At 49.3% G+C, this 19702-nt stretch overlaps 1 protein-coding gene across 13 annotated transcripts in view; it reads right to left on the bottom strand.

Annotated features, from left to right (window-relative positions):
• EHMT1 (euchromatic histone lysine methyltransferase 1) overlaps positions 1-19702 on the bottom strand; it is a 149999-nt gene that overhangs the window by 9695 nt on the left and 120602 nt on the right. For all 13 annotated transcript variants that reach the window (XM_060251564.1, XM_060251572.1, XM_060251567.1 and 10 more), the window contains 6 exons: positions 17784-17938; positions 14166-14333; positions 13178-13322; positions 12452-12529; positions 10733-10848; positions 1602-1688 (listed from right to left, as the gene is read on the bottom strand). In XM_060251564.1, the coding sequence (XP_060107547.1) occupies positions 1602-1688; positions 10733-10848; positions 12452-12529; positions 13178-13322; positions 14166-14333; positions 17784-17938 (749 nt within the window). The remainder of the gene's footprint in view (positions 1-1601; positions 1689-10732; positions 10849-12451; positions 12530-13177; positions 13323-14165; positions 14334-17783; positions 17939-19702) is intronic.

The raw sequence follows: 19702 nt of genomic DNA, 5'->3' as shown, positions 1-19702 counted from the left end.
AGCAGTCGATGGGGCAAGTAAAAAAACTCAGCAGGAGCAGTTCCGCTCCTGGCCCTTGGCTCGAGGGGCTTAATTGCTATCCCAACTGGCTACCTTAAAAGAGATTCTTTCTACTAACCCACATGGGGGTTTAACGGCAGGAGCCCACAAGCCCGATGTCATGTCATTTCTTACAAGCTCTGTGCTCTTGCTGCTTTTATCCAGCTGCAAGGATGGAGGTGTGCTTACCCCCCACCACAATCTTTTTTTTATCATCACTCCTCAACTTGAGTCTGATGAACCCAACCTCACAACAAGATTTCTTAGCCCTTGCAAAGACTTCTGTCATCACAACCCTCTTCACCCCCTGCTCTGTCCCTGCTATCACTCTGACCACTTGCAGCTCAAGGAGCTGACCGGGACCTCACAAAGGGTGTCAAACTCATTTATTATGAGGGACGAATCTGACACAAATGAGGCCTTGTCGGGCCAGGCCGTGTTGAGCCAAGCCATGCGTGTACCTATTTAAGATTAGGCAGAATATGTACAAACTTTATAAAGGACGCAAATACAATTAAAGGGGTTTTTTTTAAAGGGAGAAGTCTCAGCCAATAGAGCCTCAGAAAACAGAGGCTTTCCTCTGTAACTCATTATCAGCAAGCTTTGAAAAGCAAGCTGTGATGCAGAAGGAAGCAAGAGAGGGAGAAGGAAGCAGATGACAGCCAGTTGTTTGGGGGCCTGATAGGAGCCCTCCAGGGGCCTAATTTGGCCCCTGGGCCACATGGTCTAGGTGGAAGGAGAAGAGCAGATAGATGGCACCATGTTTGTCCTTGGATCTTTCTGAACAGATATTTAGCATTATCACATGGTAGCTAATAAGCAGGATGGTTTGCCTAGGACCACCAGCTGAGTGGTGCCCTACGTAACTGGCTTACACTTGTGTCAGTGTTAGGGGATCAGGTTATCTGGTTCAGCACCTCTTGTCTGACTGGAAGCACCAGTTTGGTGTAGTGGTTAAGAGTGGCAGATACTAATCTAGAGAGCTGGGTTTGATTCCCCACTTCTCTACATGCAGCCAGTTGGGTGACCTCGGGTCAGTCACAGTTCTCTCAGAACTCTTTCAGCCCCACCTACCTCATAAGGCACCTGTTGTGGGGAGAGGAAGGGAAGGAGATTATAAGCCACTCTGAGACTCCTTAGGGTAGAGAAAAGTGAGGTATTAAAAACTCCTCTAACTTAGGCAGAAGGAAGTCTTTTCCAACACTTGCTATCTAAGGTTTTTTCCCACTAGAGATGCTGGAGACGAACATGGGACCTTTTGCATGCTAAGCATGTGTTCTGCCAATGAGCCATACCTCTGTGTAACATTTAAGACTACAAACAGCATAGGCAATGATGCCCCAGAGCTCACAATCTGTTTCCTCTTGGCAAAGCCTCGATTGTTCACTTATGACAGCAAACAACCTGTTCGAGGGACAAGATGGACCAAGCCTGCATATTTCAGCACTTTGTCAGGTTAAGTAATCACGGCTCTCTGCAAAGTCTTGTGAGAGATTTCTCGTCCCTGTCCATGTAGTGTGCTCCCGCTAGCTGTCCAGCTTTTCAAAAGACAAGGCACTCACTCGCACACAAATGTCCCCAATGGAATGTCTTGCATCGATCGCACGCCCCAGCCCATCTTCTTTGTCCGATAAAGCTGTAATCGAGACCTGGAAGATAGGAAAAGACAGAACCTATGAGCGTCTGTCCCATATGCAGTGCCTGCTGGGTCACAGATGTAGCTTGAAACTTCAAATACTTACAGCCCATATCAGCCTTATGGCTTCATGAGCATCGGCATGTTCAGAATCTAATTCTGTGGGATGCTCCAGACCCCAAAGGCAGAGTTTGGGTGTAATTACTCATTATCAGCAAACTGGAACACCTAATCTAATATGGGAAGGGGACGGCTGAACCTGAGAGAGACAGTTTGGTGTAGTGGTTAAGTGCATGGAATCTTATCTGGGAGAACTGGGTTTGATTTCCCTCTCCTCCACTTGCAGCTGCTGGAATGGCCTTGGGTTAGCCCTAGCTCTTGTAGGAGTTGTCCTTGAAAGGGTAGCTTCTGGGAGAGCTCTCTCAGTCCCACTCACCTCATAGGGTGTCTGTTGTGGGGGAAGGAGATAAAGAAGATTGTAAGCCACTCTGAGACTCTGATTCAGAGAGAAGGGCGGGGTATAAATTTGTGGTCTTCTTCTGAGAACAGCAAGAGAAAGGCCATCCTGTCCAAGTCCATTCTGATGACTAAGAGTGAGAGTTGCAACAAACAACTGATTGCAAGCACCATCCTAGAAAAGGCTTTCCCTCCCTGCATGAGGGAGGAAATGCCTCTGAGATGGTACATGAGGGTAACGCCTCCGAGATGGTACTGGATTCAGAAGAGGATTACCCTTCTGTGTGTGGAGGGGGAGAGGGAATGCCTCTTCTAAGATGGCACTTGGCACAGCATGCATGCCCACACATTTTCTAAAAACGAAGTGTGCTGTTCTCTTTACAGTCATTGTCATCCCATATGCATTTAATCCATCGACTGCAACTCATGCAAATTAATCAACAAACATTTCTTTGACTGAGTGACAGTTCTAGAAGAAAACCAAGAAGGAATAAAAGGCAAGGCACTGCACAGCAGCTGCATGATCAGCTCAACATCTGATCAAATGGCTTCAGATTTATGCTTTAATAAATGCAACATTGCCACTCCAGAGAAAAAGCGCAGGGATGAAAGAGAAGCTTTGATCAATAGGAATGTTTCCACCAAAACTGGAAAATCCTATAAAACCTAAAACCTTGGAAATTCCTGGCAACATTGATTAAAATGTTTCTGAATCCTAACAGGATCTACTCCCCGCCCCCCCACACACACACCATTTTAAAAATGCGCGTTGTTGTGCCAACCCAAAATCTAGTCCAGACTTTTTTATGCTGACGGGCAATGACTCTCCAGGATCTCAGGAAAAGGTCTTTCCCAGCATCTGTTACTGCTGGAGATGGCAAGGATTGAACCTGGGACTTTCTGAATGTAAATCCAGCCATGGCCACGTCCCTGGAAGCCCTTAGGTTTCCCATGGCAGAGAAGTGGAATGTGAGAGAGTAGCGTTCTCTCAAGGGCTATTGCAATAATTCGATTGGCAATAATTCAATAGGTAATTAATAATAATAATTTTTAATTTGTATCCCGCCCTCCCCACCGAAGCAGGCTCAGGGCGGCTCACAACATAGAGATTTCAACAATTAAAACATACGTATTATAACTCAACCATTTCTAAAATTAATCATCATTATAGTTAAAATCATTCTAGGATTAAATTAATATTAAAAAGGACAGGTTTCTTACCTGTAACTGGTGATCTTCGAGTGGTCATCTGTGCAATCACACATATGGGTATTCCTCCAGAATGGCCCTGACCTCGGAGAGTTCAAAGCAATCTTGATCGTAGATCTGGCACGCCTCCCCCTCGTCCTGGGGCGGAGCCACCGTTTGCGCATGCGCGGACGAGGGGGGAGGCGTCTAGCCACTCAGTTTCTTCCCGCCACCGGACAGGTGGAAGACGTGCTAGGTGAGTGTCCAGCAGCGGGGAAGGCTGGGTGGGTCTGTGTGATTGCACAGATGACCACTCGAAGATCACCAGTTACAGGTAAGAAACCTGTCCATCTTCTTCGTGGTCTCTGTGCATTCACACATATGGGTGATTAGCGAGCTATCCCTTCGGAGGCGGGTGCTGGATCTGTAAAAAGTATGCAAGGTTAGACCAGAATGTAATGAGAGTGGTACTTACGGTGGTCAGTCGAAGATGGAGCGAAGTACAGCCTGTCCGAAGGAGGCATCACGCCGGGCACGAACGTCAAGAGCGTAGTGCGAGGCGAAGGTAGACGTGGAGGACCAGACCGCTGCATCGCAGATGTCCTCTATAGGGATGCCCTTCGTGAAAGCTGACGAGGTGGCGACGGCTCTAGTAGAGTGAGCTCGTATGTGTTGCGGGACTGGTTGTTTCGCCAGTTGGTAGCAGAGTTCTATGGTGGCAACGAGCCACTTAGAGAGCCTCTGAGTAGATATTTTGCTGCCCTTATTATGGGTGGCGTAGGTGACAAAGAGTCTCGGATCCTTACGGAATTCTCGAGTTCTGTCTATGTAGAAAGCTAGCGCTCTGCGCGCGTCCAAGTTGTGGAGAGCCCTCTGGCCTGCGTCCGAGGGGTGCTGAAAAAAGGCTGGTATGGTTGACTGTTTCCCTAGGTGGAATGGAGAGACGACCTTTGGTAGGAAGGTCGGGCCGGGGCGAAGGACCACCCTGTTACTGTGAAAGATTGTGTAGGGTGGGTCCGCCCTCAGGGCACAGATGTCGCTAGCCCTCTTGCCTGTGGTGAGAGCCGTGAGTAGTGCTGTTTTCCACGATAGCAGGTGTAGTGGAATAGATGCCATGGGCTCAAAGGGTGGTTTCATGAGCTGGCTGAGCACTAGAGAGAGGCTCCAGGTTGGAAGGATTTGTCTGACAGGAGGGTGTAGGCGAATGATGCCCTTGAGGAAGGCCTTCGTGGCATGATGAGAGAAGACTGTTGTTCCCCCGATGTGGGGGTGGAAGGCAGAGATAGCTGCGAGGTGTACCTTCAGGGAGGAGTATGAGAGGCCTGTTCTTGAGAGTGCTAAGGTATAAGTTAATACCTGAGAGATGGTAGCGCAGTTAGGGTCAAAGTTGTGTTGAGAGGCGTAGTGGGTGAAGCGCTTCCATTTTAGTAGATAGGCTTTCCTAGTGGATGGTTTTCTAGAGTTCAGTAGGACTTGGCGAACGTCCGGGGGAAAGTCTAAAAACTGATTCTCCAGGCCGTCAATTTGAGGGATGCCGGGTTGTGGTGTAGGACCTTCCCGTCTTGTTGGGAGAGGAGGTCCTGTGCTTGTGGGAGGATTAGGAATGTCCTGTTGGACAGAGACAGGAGGGTGGTGAACCAGGGTTGGCGTGGCCACCATGGGGTTATGAGGATGCAGTTCGTGCGGTCTGTTTGGATTTTCTGCAGGACCCTTGTGATGAGTGGGATGGGGGGAAACAGGTAGTGTAGTTTTCCCTTCCAGGTTTGGAGGAATGCATCCCCTCTGGAGAGCTGGGATGGTGGACCTCTCATGTAGAAGTGGGTGCACTGGGCATTTGATGGTGAGGCAAATACATCTATGCTCGGGGTTCCGAAGGTTTTGAAGATTTGTTGGATGTATTGAGCGCTGATAGACCACTCGTGGTTGTTGGTCGAGTGGCGGCTCAGGGCATCCGCCTGGGTATTCTCGGTCCCTGGTAGGTGAACGGCCGTGAGGAAGATGCCCTGGGTGATGCTCCAATGCCACAATGCCAGGGCCCTCTTGCAGAGTCTGATGGAGGCGGTGCCTCCCTGTCTGTTGATGTAGAAGACCGTGGCGATGTTGTCGGAAGTGACCTGGACGTGCTGATTTCGTAGCGATGGGAGAAAGGATCTCAGCGCTTTGTGTACTGCAAGGAGCTCTAGGCAGTTGATGTGGAGGGACCGCTCGTAGTCCGACCATTGGCCTTGGACTGTGAGGGTTCCTAAGTGGGCTCCCCATCCCCACCTGGAGGCGTCCGTGGTGACGATCACTGAGGGGGGAGCTTGTTTGAAGGGCATGCCCGTGCGGAGGTGATGTTCCATCGTCCACCATTTGAGGGATGTTACGATGTGCGATGGAAGGGTCAAGAGTGTAGATTGGTGCTGTGTGTGAGGATGAAAGGTCCTGACAAACCACATCTGCAGGGGTCGCATGTGAAGTTTTGCGAAGCATAGGACTGCGGTGGTTGCTGCCATTAGGCCTAGCATCCTTTGAAACGTTAGGGCTGTCTGGGAGCGCTGGGCAATGATGGTGTTGGCCAGAGATTGTATGCTGAGTACTCTGTCGTGCGGTAGAGAGGCTGTTTGGGAGATTGTGGAGATGTCTGCTCCTATGAACTGAATTCTCTGAGTGGGGGTTAGTTTGGATTTTGATAAGTTGACCTGGAGGCCGAGTGTGGCCAGGAGGGAGAGGGTAGTGGAGACGTCCAGTTGGAGTTGTTCCCTTGAATGGGCGACGATCAGCCAGTCGTCTATATATGGGTATATCGATATGCTCTGTTGTCGTAATGATGCGGCAACCACTGCCATGCATTTGGTGAAGACTCTCGGGGCCGTCGATAGGCCGAATGGGAGAGAGCGGAACTGGAAGTGTTGCTCCCCGACGGCGAATCTGAGAAATCTTCTGTGATGGTGGTTGATTGTGATGTGGAAGTAGGCGTCCTGTAGATCTATGGATGCCATCCATGAGCGTTCTGGGATAAGCGGAAGGATTGCCTGGAGTGTGATCATACGGAATTTCTTGTAGGTGATGTGGAGGTTTAGTTTGCGAAGGTCGAGGATCGGGCGGAGACCTCCGTCCCTTTTCGGCACCAGGAAGTAGCGGGAATAGAACCCGGTGCGATGGTATTGGGGTGGGACTGGTTCTATCGCGTTCTTGTCTAGCAGGGACGCGATTTCTGTCTGTAGCGGTGCGGACGATGGGGTGGTAAGAAATCTGTGATGTTTCGGGGTGGATGTGAATTCTATTAGGTATCCTCTCTGTATGATGGTGAGGACCCAAGCGTCCGATGTTATGTCTCTCCAGGCGGAGTAAAACTGCTGTAGACGGGTGTGGGGGTTTGGCTGAAGGAGGGAAACTGGACGTCTCGTGGCAGGGTGGTCAAAGAGACGGTTTTGAGGTAGCTGCGGTCTTTTTGGAAGTTTGCGTGCGTGGTCTGTATTGAGATGACAGCTTGGACTGGGGGGTTTTCCGTCTCCATGAGGTTTGCTGTCTGGGGGACTTGGTACCCTTATGGTAGGTGGACTTCCAGTTCCTCTGCCTGTTGAACTGGGGTTGTTGTTGGGAGACCCCCAAGCGTTTCGCCCGTTTCCTGCCGTCATCGACTGATGTGAGGATGTCGTCTGTGGCTGCGTTAAACAGTCCAAGGCCGTCGAAGGGTAAGTCCTCAATCTTATATTTAATGTCCGGTTGGAGTGACGAGGACCTAAGCCACGCATGTCTGCGTAAGGCTATAGCTGAGGCCAAGGCTTTGGAGGAGCACTGTGCAGCATGGCGAGCTGTGTTAATCTGCTGCTTGCTCAGTCTTGCTAATTCCTGTAGGGCGTTAGAGGCTGGTTTTCGTGATTCCTCGGGTAAGGAGGGTATCAGGGTGTTGAGATAGGTGGTTAGGTTGTATGCATATGCTGAGAAGCATGCCGTGTAGTTTTGTATCTTTGTTGCAGCTGTAGTGAGCGAGTATATCTTTCGCCCTATAGTATCGAGCTTCTTGCCCTCTCTTTCCGGGGGTACCGGGTGTCTCGTCTGTTTCGATTTCGAGGAGGAGTGAACTATTATGGAGTTGGGAGCCGGGTGGGTGAACAAGAACTTTGCATCCGGCGCGTGGATCTTGTAAAGGGCTTCGACTCTTTTGGAGGTTGGAGGTACCGATGCCGGCTTGTCCCAGGCTTCCTTGAGTGTCTCGAGGAGGACGGGAAGCATAGGGAGAGAGGAGCTTGCTGGGAGGTCTGAATGTACGAGGTCAAAGACGACGTCCGAGACCCTGGGTGCGTCTGTGTTAAGCTTCAGGTTCAGCGAGTTCGCCATATTGGAGACTAAGTCAAGGTAGGATTTCGGACCCTCTGATGGAGACAGGTCCGCCGGTTTAGCTATATCGGAAGCCGGGGATTGTAGGTCCGACCCCGAGGAGCGGTCGGATTCGGAGAGTTCGGCTTCGGAGTCGTCGTCGGATTCGTGCTGTAGGTCTGGTTGGGTTTCTACAGGTGGCAGCTGTTTGTTTGTCGCAGTGTGTATGGAGCCCGGTGGTGAGGGCAGTTTCGGCTCGAGGTCGAGGCGACTGCGTCCGTCATGGAGCTGAGCGAGTGTGTCGTAGTCGAGGTGGTGTGTGCGCGGGGACGCTTCGTAGTGTCGGGTTCGATCGTGTCTGTCCGCGCGGTCTCGGTACCGAGGGGAGTCATGGTAGCTGTGGTAGTGGCGCCCTCTCGAATCCGAGCGGTAGCGGTCGTGAGAGGGGGATCGTCGGTGCCCTCGTCGGGTCCGGGGAGAGCGAGATCTAGATCTCGACGGGGAGTAGTAGGAGTATCTCTCTCTACGGCGGCTGTGGGAACGGTGACTGCGGCGGCTGCGGGAACGTTGGCGGCTGTCCCTACGGCGGCTACGGGAACGTTGCCTACGGTGGCTGCGGGAGCGTCGGCGGCTGCGTGAGCGTTGGCGGCTGTGAGCTCTTGGTGTGGGTTGCCGTGGTAAAAGGACTCTCGGAGTTAAAGGTTCCCTGGTCAGGGATTGGGCTTCCAGCGGCTTAGAGAGATCTACGAAGGCGCGGGGGTCGAGTGGTTGGTGGCTCTTTGCAGGGGAGTGGACCTCGAGTATTTGGTCGGGTGGAGAGGTCGTGATTGACGGCGACTTGGAGGAGATGCGCACAATCTCCAATGGTGTGATGTTCGGCGTCGGCGTCGATTTCACTGTTGGTGTCTTTGGAGCCGAGGCGGAACTCGTGGTCGGGTTCGATGTCGATCTTACTGCGGTCGAGCTCGTGGCCGGGTTCGAGCTCGTGGGTTGCCCAGATTGGTCGGAGGGTCGATGCGCAGACTTGGTTTTCTTTATGCTGGCGGTGCTCGTCGGATCCACGTGGGCGGACTCGGAGCGGTGACGCTTCTTGGTGCCGTCCGACTTTGTGGTATGTTTGCCGGACTTAGGCTTGCAGGGACCTTGAGCCACGGAAGCTGCCGGCTGCGCCGTTCCCACGTGGAGTGGGGAAGATGGCGGAGGCTGGTGTTGCGCGCCATGCGGTCGGAGGGAGGCTTCCATTAGATGGCTCCGGAGTCTCGCGGCGCGATTCTTGCGGGCCTGTTTGCCGAACTGGCTACAGTGGACGCAGGAATCCGTGCGGTGGGTCTCCCCGAGGCAGAAAAGGCAGAGGGAGTGCCCGTCAGACGATGGGATCTTGGCAGAGCAGCGCGTGCAGCGTTTGAAAGTGACCTTGTCCCTTCCTTCCATCCGCTCCCGGGGGGGGGGGGGTGAGGGAGAAAGTCCGAAAGATAGTGAGGAGGTTTTTTTTTTTTTTTTTTTTTATACGATACCAGGTGAAGATGAAAGACTGAAGTAGGTTGAAGAAAGAAGTAGTTTGCTGAAGATTGCAATGAGGAAGTTGGAGATCAACGAGGTAGGTGCGATCAGGTCAGCGGTAAGGAAGAAACTGAGTGGCTAGACGCCTCCCCCCTCGTCCGCGCATGCGCAAACGGTGGCTCCGCCCCAGGACGAGGGGGAGGCGCGCCAGATCTACGATCAAGATTGCTTTGAACTCTCCAAGGTCAGGGCCATTCTGGAGGAATACCCATATGTGTGAATGCACAGAGACCACGAAGAAGATCTTGGTGTTATGCATTCCGTGGCAACGGTATTCATTCACCAGTATGCAGTAGGATCATTAAGTAAAGGCCAGCTGAAAAAGAGCAGTCTTGCAGGCCCTGCGGAACTGAGCAAGGTTCCACAAGGCCCGCACCTCTTCTGGCAATTGGTTCCACCACTGTGGGGCTGAGATCAGGAAGGCCTTTTCTCTAGTAACTTTCAGTTTGGCCTCCTTCGGCCCGGGGATTGTCAATAAATTTTGAGAGTCAGATCGCAGTACCCTCTAGGGAATATATGGGGAGAGACGGTCCCTAAGGTAGGCAGGTCCTTGGCCATATATGGCCTTTAAAGGTAATGACCAGGACCTTGTATCAAATCCAGTACACTATTGGCAACCAGTGCAGTTCCCGCAGCCCCGGCTGTATGTGCTCCCATTTAGGGCACCCCAATAACAGCCTGGCCGCTGCATTCTGCACTAGCTGCAGTTTCCAGGTATGGCATGGGGCAGCCCCATGTAGAGGCCATTACAGTAGTCCAGCCTTGAAGTGACCGTTGCACGGATCACTGTTGCTAGGTCGCCGCGCTCCAGGAAAGGGACCAACTGCTTCACCCGCCTAAGATGAAAAAAAGCGGATTTAGCAATGGCTGCTATCTGGGATTCCATTGTCAAGGCAAGCTCCAGCAGCCAAGCACTTGACCTTGTGCGCCATTTGCAATGGCACACCATCAAATGCTGGTAGGGGAATTTCCCTACCCAGACCGCCACAACTCAGGCAAAGGACCTCTGTCTTCGCTGGGTTCAGCTTCAACCTACTCAGCCTGAGCCAACCTGCCACAGCTTGCAACGCCAGATCTAGGTTTTTTGAGACACAGTCAGGCCGTCCATCCATCAGTAGATAGAGGTGGGTGTCATCAGCATATTGGTGACAGCCCAACCCATACCTCTGGACAATCTGGGCAAGGGGGCGCATGTAGATGTTGAATAACATCGGGGAGAGAACCATCCCGTGGCACCCCACAATTAAGCGAGTGCTTCTGGGACAGTTCACCCCCAATCGCCACCCTTTGCCCCCGACCATCAAGGAAAGAGGAAAGCCATTGCAAGGCCAACCCCTGAATCCCCGCATCGGTGATTATATGATTATATGAAATACTTATAATATGATTGGTCATTCCTCTTAATTAAGCTATCTCCAGCATCATTTGCTTTGTTTCACATGTTTAATGGAGATCCGAGGCCTACTATTCATGTCCTTATTTTTTTTGAAACCCTCCTTGGATTTTATGGGCAGGTGAACCCTCATCATATAAACGTCCCAACAGACTCACCTGAGCCCATTCTGCACAACACGATTTCGGCAAGTCCTCCAACACGAGCAGGCATGGTTGCACTCAAAGATCAAAGGTGGCTCGGCCATGTTGAATTCAGGCAGGAGCCGCCCATCCTGGAAAGAGGTCAAGCATCAGAAGGATGAATTCACTGGATATGCATGTGCTCGCATGCGGGAAACAGATCAAGGAAGAGCTGTCTTTTCTCAAAGGGATTCATGGCAGGTACCCCAGTTCTTGTCCATCCTACACAGCTCAGGAACCTGCATCCTAGTACCAGCGCACAGGCCCATAGCCATTGGGAGAGGCTGGGGCAATGCCCCCCCATAGAAAAGTGCCGCTCCACAGAAAATTTTTTTAAAAATTCATATGTGTGTGTGTATATATATATAATTTTTTAAAAAATGTAAGATGTATGTGGGGTTTCCAAAATGATCCCAGGCACAGTCAGGGAAGCTTCAGTCTAATTTTTTTCCAGGCAGGAAATAAATAGGTTTTAAAAATGCTAAATAAAATAAAAACTGCAAAATGGGAGAGAGAGTCGGAGATTCCCCACCCCACCCCGACTCATGTAGACGAGGAAGCCAGTAGTCTCGAGGGTTGCAGGCAGGTGAGCTGTTCTGTCAGCAGCGTCCAACTCCCTTATTTCTCTTTCTTTCTTTCCCCTGGCTCCTCTGCCCCACAGGATTTCCCAACACACCACCACCCAAACTTTTCTGGCCACACCCACAGTACCTAACCTATTTCTTCTCAAAGGGAGCAGCCTCAGATATAAATGCTGACGCTCGGTCTCAAAGATGGGTCTGTGCTTATTTAATGAAGTCCTGTCACAGCTTATGGAATGGAATGGCTGACAAAGAATCTCTACTTTGATTTCATGAGAGAGAGCAAGAAAACATGAACCTGAGCAATTTTCTAAAAGGTAAAGATAGTCCCCTGTGCAAGCACCAGTCATTTCTGACTCTGGGGTGACATTGTTTTCACAACGTTTTCATGGCAGACTTTTTACAGGGGTGGTTTGCCATTGCCTTCCCCAGTCATCTACACTTTCCCCTCAGCAAGCTGGGTACTCATTTTACCGTCCTCGGAAGGATGGAAGGCGGAGTCAACCTTGAGTTGGCTACCTGAACCCAGCTTCTGCTGGGATCAAACTCAGGTCATGAGCAGAGCTTGGACTGCAGCTTACCACTTTGCGTCACAGGGCTCTTTATTAGCAATTTTCTACATTCCAACTAACACATTTAGGGCAGCAGCTAAAATGCCTTAATCATGACCCAGTAGGCAGTTACCTAGATTTTATTCTTGGGAAGGCAAAGGATGATTCAGAAAGATACCTAAGTACTTGTGCTTTCCTGAGCCGTTGCATATACCTACTCAACATACTTTATCCTGCCCTTTCCCCAAGGATATCAGGGCAGTGTACTTGTTTTTCCCCCGTCTCATTTTTCCTCACAACAGTTCTGTTAGGCTAAAAGACAGCGACTGATCCAAGGTTACCCAGTGCCTTTCATGGCAGATTTCAGGTCTCCTCGCTCTAGTCTGACACTCTATTACAGTACATTGGCATTACAGGCTGAAGACAACACAGGCGAGTGTTCTCAGCATAACAAATTCCTGTTATTTAGGGTGGATTTTCTTTAGCCTGCCTTGAGTTGTTGTCGTGGCAGTCACACATTCAGCCCTTCCTGAACCCGCATATCTGAGAAACAAAGTGCTCACCCGGTCGTACCAGCAGCGCATACTCAACTGGCCGCACATGCATTTGCTGGAGGAGCAGTCGTCTATGCACACGCAGTACTGAGAAGGAGAAAAGAGCAACAGGTCAGAGTCATCCATAGGCATGCAGCTGAAGAACAAGTGTGATGAAGTCATGTAGGCATCTGAGCTACCAAAGCTGATCCACAGAGTTGTCATGTGTCTAAGGCTTTGCACAATGAAGGGCCGGTGCTAGAAAGGGGAGAGAGTCTTGCTGCAAAAGCCCTCTCAAGCCAAGGAGTTCCAAATCGGGCCACTTAAGTTAGGCTAGAAGAGCAATGCCAATGAAATAACTAGCCTTCCAATCCAAGGCCCTTTGCTGCATCATGAGAGAGGGAACACTTCCCCATTATCCCCTTGAAAACAAGCGCCAGAACAGGTGCCTCTGCCCTGCCACAGACTCCCTTGGAATTGTTTTTCAAATATCCTCCAAAAGGACATCTCATACCAAGGAGAATAGGACAGAGGGAATAAATTCCTCTCCAGTTACATCAATGCAGAGAAGGGCTGCAGGGAAGAAAGGGAGGGGGACGGAGAAGAACTCCGGCCAGTGATCAACCTGCTTGGCTGTGCATGCTCCTGTCACTTTTGTCCACCCACACACCTGCAAGTGCTGAGCAGAGAGCACCCTCTTCCTCCCCGAGGAGGGGGAACGAAAAGAAAGGAGAAGCCACAAGCAGCCAGCCTGACCTGCAAATGAGTGATGTTTCTGTCAATATTCATGGGGGAAGTCACGCAGTTCTGAGAAACGTATTTGTAGTTGCTAGGACAAGGCTCGCTGTCCACAGAATTGACGCACGGAATCGGGATCCACTCATAACCCCGGGAGATGTCTCTGTCACAGGAGGGAGGAGAAAATAATAACTTTGAGCCACAAGGAACAGACAGGAACATACAGAGAAATAAAAGATGCTGCCCTCCATCCGGCAAAACAGTCCAGCACTTAATCATGAAAAGGCTAATTCCACCTTTCATTTTAGGATCTCCAAACCTGAAGCAATTAGCTAGACCTTTTCCTTTCTCTGATTTGTAACTTATTGTTTGCTGTTGCAGATTCTCCTCTGTGCACCTAAGCCTGGCACCTCACCATCATTGGGACTTTCCTTATCCGGAGTGGCAACTTGTCAGACACAGGCTACATTCAGACATGACAAAACCAGTTTGTACAACTTTACTCAGACTACCAGATTGGTAAGACTTTCTTCCTATTGCCATCTCATAACCCTGAGATTATTGAGACTGTGGCTAAATATCTGTGCTGTACTTCCAAGAGGAGAGGAATGTTTCAAATGTTGGGGTAATATATGTTTACCCCCTTGCTGATCGTGCACATCTATGCTGTTATGCCAATAAAGGTTGCTGCTGTTGTTAAAAGGCTACCAGATGAAAAGCAACAAATCTTGGGTCTGTGAATTTCTTGGGCTTTCTCTGCCTCCCGGGGCGGTTGTCTCTGGAGCCATGGAGCTGCAATGGGCAGTTGTGAATCCAGATGTTAACAGAAAGTGCAATTAGTACAAACTGCATGAATAGTCCAGCTACAAGCCCTGATCTGAATTCCCAGTTTGAGGTTCACTGATAAAATCAACTGCGGGTTGATCAAGCCTATAGATCACGGTTTACAGTGATGCCTGAGGATAGCCAAAAAAGCAGCCTCAGGGCAAAGCTCCCAAGCTCCCACCTGCTCAGTATCTTTTCCATCTGGACAGGTTTTTCAGGAGTCGACTCTTTGAGGGTCTTGTTCATTTGCAGAGCTACCCAAACTTGAGAGTTGAGACTTGAACACTGCAGGGGAGTCTCGCCCTCCTTGTTCTTCAGAGTGACGTCTGAGCCGCGGGACAGAAAGAGGCTGTGCGACAAAAAGACACACAAGTAAAGCAACTGCAGTTCATGCAACCCAGCCAGTTTCGACTCTGGGAAAAGCTCCACAGAACCTGGAATGTCAGGAGACAAGCACAGAAACCACCATCAAGGTCCATGCTCCATCCTCACTTTCAAAAATAGGTTGCTGAATGATGCTAGTGAACTACCTCCAAAAGAGATAGTTGCCTATCACCATTACAGGGACTTTTCACATGTGCATCAGAGTTCTTCCTTCAGTTATCATAAGGATTACAGCAATGGCCAGGTTTGCAAAGACAGAACTTATACTCACTGCTAAAGAACTGAAACATCAGGGCTTGTGCAACTAAATAAAAGTTCATGGGCAAAGATGTTTCAGTTGGCTTTCTGGATAAGATTATGTACTTTCCCCCCCCTTTTTGGACTGGTGCACATTTTGTGTCTTTTTAAATTATTTGAATATGTGATTCTGCCATTGTTTTATATTAACCATCTTGCTGGTGGCATATGTTCATCACTGATTGAGTGATAGCTTGTATGTGCTAACTGGCCAGCACAGAACCAGCATCAGAGACAGAGCTTTTATACCACATTACCTCAAACACAGTACATGAAGAACATCAGAAGAGTCCTGCAGGATCAGATCAAAGGTCCACCTGGTCCCTCTATCCTGTATTCCATGGTGGCCAGGGCTTTTTTTTTTTTGTAGCAGGAACTCCTTTGCATATAAGGCCACACACCCCTGATGTAGCCAATCCTCCAAGAGCTTACAGTAGGCCCTGGAATAAGAGGATTGGCTACATCAGGGGTGTGTGGCCTAATATGCAAAGGAGTTCCTGCTACAAAAAAAGCCCTGGTGGTGGCTAAACAGATGCCCTTGGGAACCCCATAAACAAGACATGAAATAAATCACTTTCCTTCCCCTGTTGAAGCTCCCAGCCAGCTGGCATGCAGTGGTGTACTGCAACTGAACATGGAGCTATCATGGCTGAAAGGTGCAGTCACATGCTTCCGCCAGGTTCAGCTGGCCTTGACACCTCTCACAATTTCACTAGGGGCATAATTTTCCTTTACCAAGTGTTCTGTAATTGTTATTGATATATGAACTGTGATTTTATTGCACAGCTCAAGACCTTGGATTGAAGGAACTTATTGTTAATAAAGGACAGGAGACCACCTAAGGGCCCTGTGACCAAGAGCCCTGTGGCATAGAGCCAGGTGAGGGAGGGAGGCAGTGAAGCCAGCACCACCACACACCCACCCCTGGACCAGCCCAGAGGCCCCTTCTACTTCTCCCTTCCCCAAATTCAGAAGAATCAAATGCTCTCTACATATGGAAGAGTTGGTTGTTATTTGTTTAAGACTTGGTTTTGTGATTCAGTATTTTTTTAAAATTCTGTTTTTTCAATCTGTTCTTTTCTTTCCCTGTCTCTTCTCAAAGCCTTTATGCTTTTTTTGATTGAAAACTATCACTTCACATAGGAAGACTTTGTTGTATTTTACAAAATTAGTGAGCTGCTCTAGGAACATCAGACAAAAAGCAGAATACATATAAAGGACTGACATGTCTATGAATTTGTCTGAACTCATTTAAACTAGAAGCCATCCTTACATCCTGTGCAAGTGAGTTCCACAAGCTAATTCTGTGCTGTGTAAAGTAGCATAGGCCTTTCATTTTTCCTGAAACTACAACCACTCAATTTCATGGCAGGGAGGGGACCCAGAGCACGAATGCTCTGAACAAGGGATAGAGAGCGTAATGAGTTCTCAAGAGTTAATCATGTTTGAATCACCCCAGATGTACCCTGGGTTGGGTGAGGAGGCATGCGTCAGTGACAAGCAGCATGGGAGCAGAAACTAATAGCCAGTTTGGTGTAGTGGTTAAGTGCGCGGACTCTTATCTGGGAGAACCGAGTTTGATTCTCCACTCCTCCACTTGCAGTGGCTGGAATGGCCTTGGGTCAGCCATAACTCTCACAGAGCTGTCCTTGAAAGGGCAGCTTCTGTGAGATCTCTCTCTGCCCCACCTACCTCACAGGGTCTCTATTGTGGGGGGGGGGGGGGTAAAGGAGATTGTAAGTCGCTCTGAGATTCAGAGTGAAGGGAGGGGTATAAATCCAATATCATCATCTTCTCCTTGCTCCCAGCTAACTCTTTACCATGTTTCTTACCTGGATGTCCCTAACAAGATCTGATAGTTCCAGACAAGCAGAACTCGCTCAAAGGGAGAGGTATTCATCCAGAGACAGTGCTATATGAGGGAGCTCTACCTGCATCCATGTCTGGAACTGGAGTCCATGCGTGAGAGCAACACAGTGTAGCCTGGAAGGGCTCTTAGATGCAATCACGTGGTGTTCATTTTTCACTGCCTTCCGCTGCCAGAAGAGCAGCAAAAGAGAACAAAAAGTGTGGTGTACGAGGTAGTTTTGGATCAAAGGTGACCTGGCTGCACTTAGCCTCAAAGCTCACTGGGGTGACTTTGGGCCAGTCAGCGTTCCCTCTCAACCTAGCCTATCTCACAGTGTTGTTGGAAAGATAAAATAGGGAATGCGAGAACCATATTCTAGACTCCCTTGGGGTGAAAAGTGGGCATGCAGTAAGACTGCAAACAAACAGGAAAGATGTCTCTCAAAGCAGCCTGAAATCTTCTTGGCAAGAGTCAACATGGCTTAGTGGACAGAATGCTGGATTAGAATGAGGCGTGGGGGGTGCCAATTTCCATTCATCCACAAAGGGAATGGGTGACAGCCAGCCTACTGGCTTGGGTAAGATGCCATGCCAAACCACAATTCAATGGGAACAAGAAAGTGCCTTCTATTTGGAGGTAAGGAGGGCACCTAAACATGGGAGCCATCACCCAATGCTAAGATGCCCTTCCCCTCAGAGCGAGCAGGCATTCTCATCAAGGTTTGTTCAATGAGCATGGAAGAAACTGTGTGCACTGTGCCTGCATGCGCTACTTCCTGGTTTTTGCAAAGGTTGTCTGTACTCGTTCTGCAAGCCAGTGTTGCACTTGTCTTGCAAACCCACTTTCTTATGAAACTGAATCACAATTGCAAACCATGGTTTGTTTGGGACATGCCAAAAACCAGGAAGTAGCACATGGGCGCATGCAGGCACAGTGCACACAGTTTCTTCCAGGCTCTTTGAACAAACCTTGATGAGAATCAGTGGTTCACAGTACACAACATGGGCATGGGAAGGAACTGTGCAAGGAAGCCAAAGGTGTCTTTCCAGTCTCCTTCACACTGTCTAGTCTTTTGTCTCAACCGGGACAGAGACAGAAGGGCGAGCTGAAGTCTCGTAAGCTCTACTTACTCCATGGCTGTTGAGGGGATTATACGGGTGGTGGCGAGGGGGAAACCATGTATTCTACCTTGAGCTCTTCAGAGAAAAGAGCATGAAAGTTACAAATGACAAAGATGAAAGCAAATGAACTGCTGGCGCCAGTACTTACACTACACACTCGTAGCGGTTCTCTCGGGCTGCAATGTGCAAGGGGGAATCTCCATGAATGTTCACCGCGTGCAAGTCACATTTTGCAGCTAGCAAGATCTCTGCTATGTCCACGCATCCCGAAAAAGCAGCCCAGTGTAAACAAATGTTCTCCTCCTGGAAAGGAGAGAGAGAGAGAGCGTTTGCATTCATTGTGCTTAAAACCTGCTGCTTGGGGACTTCCCTGTCCCTCCTGCTCTCTGTGCCTGCTGCTTCTAAGGCGTGGGCTGCCTTCTCCCCTCACTAGATTTCTCAGCCTCATTTCGAGACAGGCAAGCAGGCAGGGAAGCTCCCGGCAACAGCCGCCTCCAGGCTCGCTGAACAAGGGAAGACTGTCCACCTCACCTTATAAGGACAGATGAGTCATTTGTCTGCAAGCTACAGAATGATCAGGATCAATCCACAGAGAGATGCCACAGGCAAGAGGCTGTCTGGCATAGGCTAGTGGGAAGCCACTGGAGGTCCTGTCCCAGAGGGCTGAATTCACAGTGGGTGAACTGGGAAGTGGGGAAAGGGAGTAGCAAAGCCCCCAAAACAGAGGCTGCCATCAGCCACTGGTGAATGCTGCTGCATCTCCCTCCACGCCCAAAAGTATCTGAACCTTGAAAGCCTAACAACTTGCTGTCTCCCCCACCCCTCCCCCAACGTCTGCCCCAGAGCCTGTCAAAACAAACCCAGTCTGAGAGTTTCGTGCTCAGAACTTGATTCCCAGGTTTGGTATCATCAGAAGAGGGAGCTTAAGTGTGCATAGGTGTATACACGGACACCAAGCCACACGTTTCCCAAAGTTGAATCAGCCCCATGGAGCCACTACTTGCTGCACTGGGAAAACATTTGTGTAGCCAATCACATGGGAGTTTCCCCACTGGGGCAAACAGCATCTCAGGCTATTTCAGGTCAAGTAAATGGCACAGGGGGAGGGGAATTTAAGACCCCTCTCTCCATGTGCCATGGTCTGAATCAGTCCGTGCCCCCCCCCCACCAAACCTGGGAATTAAATTCTGAGCACAGAGCTCCAAGAACAGAATGGAATGAGGGAATGGAACATCAGGAGGTGTCACAAGGACAAGGTATCATATAGTTGGATCTTTATACTCCTGCTAGAAAGAAAGATCTATGCTGTACGGACTGAGGCACACTGCAAAACCTACAGGATGTCAGGATGTTAGGACTGGAGATGTGAAAGCCCAGAAAGATTTGGTGGAAAAAAAAAACAGTTTTCTTCCACACACCTCTCCCCCAAGGACTTTTTTTGGAATGAAATTTTTTGAAATTGCATGTGTGTGTGGAGGGAGGGGGCGGGGTTACACTAAGAAAAAAGCCACAACGAAACATTGTATTTTGGAAAGAACACTTTTTAAAACAAGGTTTTACTAATTCACAGTTATTATGCTATAATCTTACTCTAATGGATAGTTCAGCATTATAAAGTTTAACTGGGTAGCCAAGTCTGCTGCTAGCCCTGCTGTGACTGAACAAAATGGCTTCTGCCCAAACAATACGCATTCTTTTCTTCAGTACAAAATTCGTTTTCAGTATTCTCATATTTAATTTTTCCTACTATACACAGAACCAAAACTTAGGTTTATATGTGCTAAAACAGCACTGAGTGATACTTCACTGCTCAATCTTTCTCTTGAGTAGGTATTTGAAAGTTTGTTTGTAGAAAACTAAGGCATATATACTTTTAAATTTCATAAATACACCAGAAAGTACAATTTTACATGCTAAGTTACAAATGATGCGTTTTATTTTTTAAAAAAGTAAAATAAGCTCAACATTTCTGGAAACCTTAGTTCTGCAGTTAGGAGAAACGTGCTTTCTGAACAGAGCCAAAGCTGTGAAATGGAAGCCCTGGACCACGCAGGCCTTTTCCTTGAG

Source organism: Heteronotia binoei, chromosome 12, assembly GCF_032191835.1.
Source record: "Heteronotia binoei isolate CCM8104 ecotype False Entrance Well chromosome 12, APGP_CSIRO_Hbin_v1, whole genome shotgun sequence".
NCBI lineage: Eukaryota > Metazoa > Chordata > Lepidosauria > Squamata > Gekkonidae > Heteronotia > Heteronotia binoei.
The sequence above is the reverse complement of the archived record's forward strand: the minus strand, read 5'-3'. Positions and strand labels throughout refer to the sequence as shown.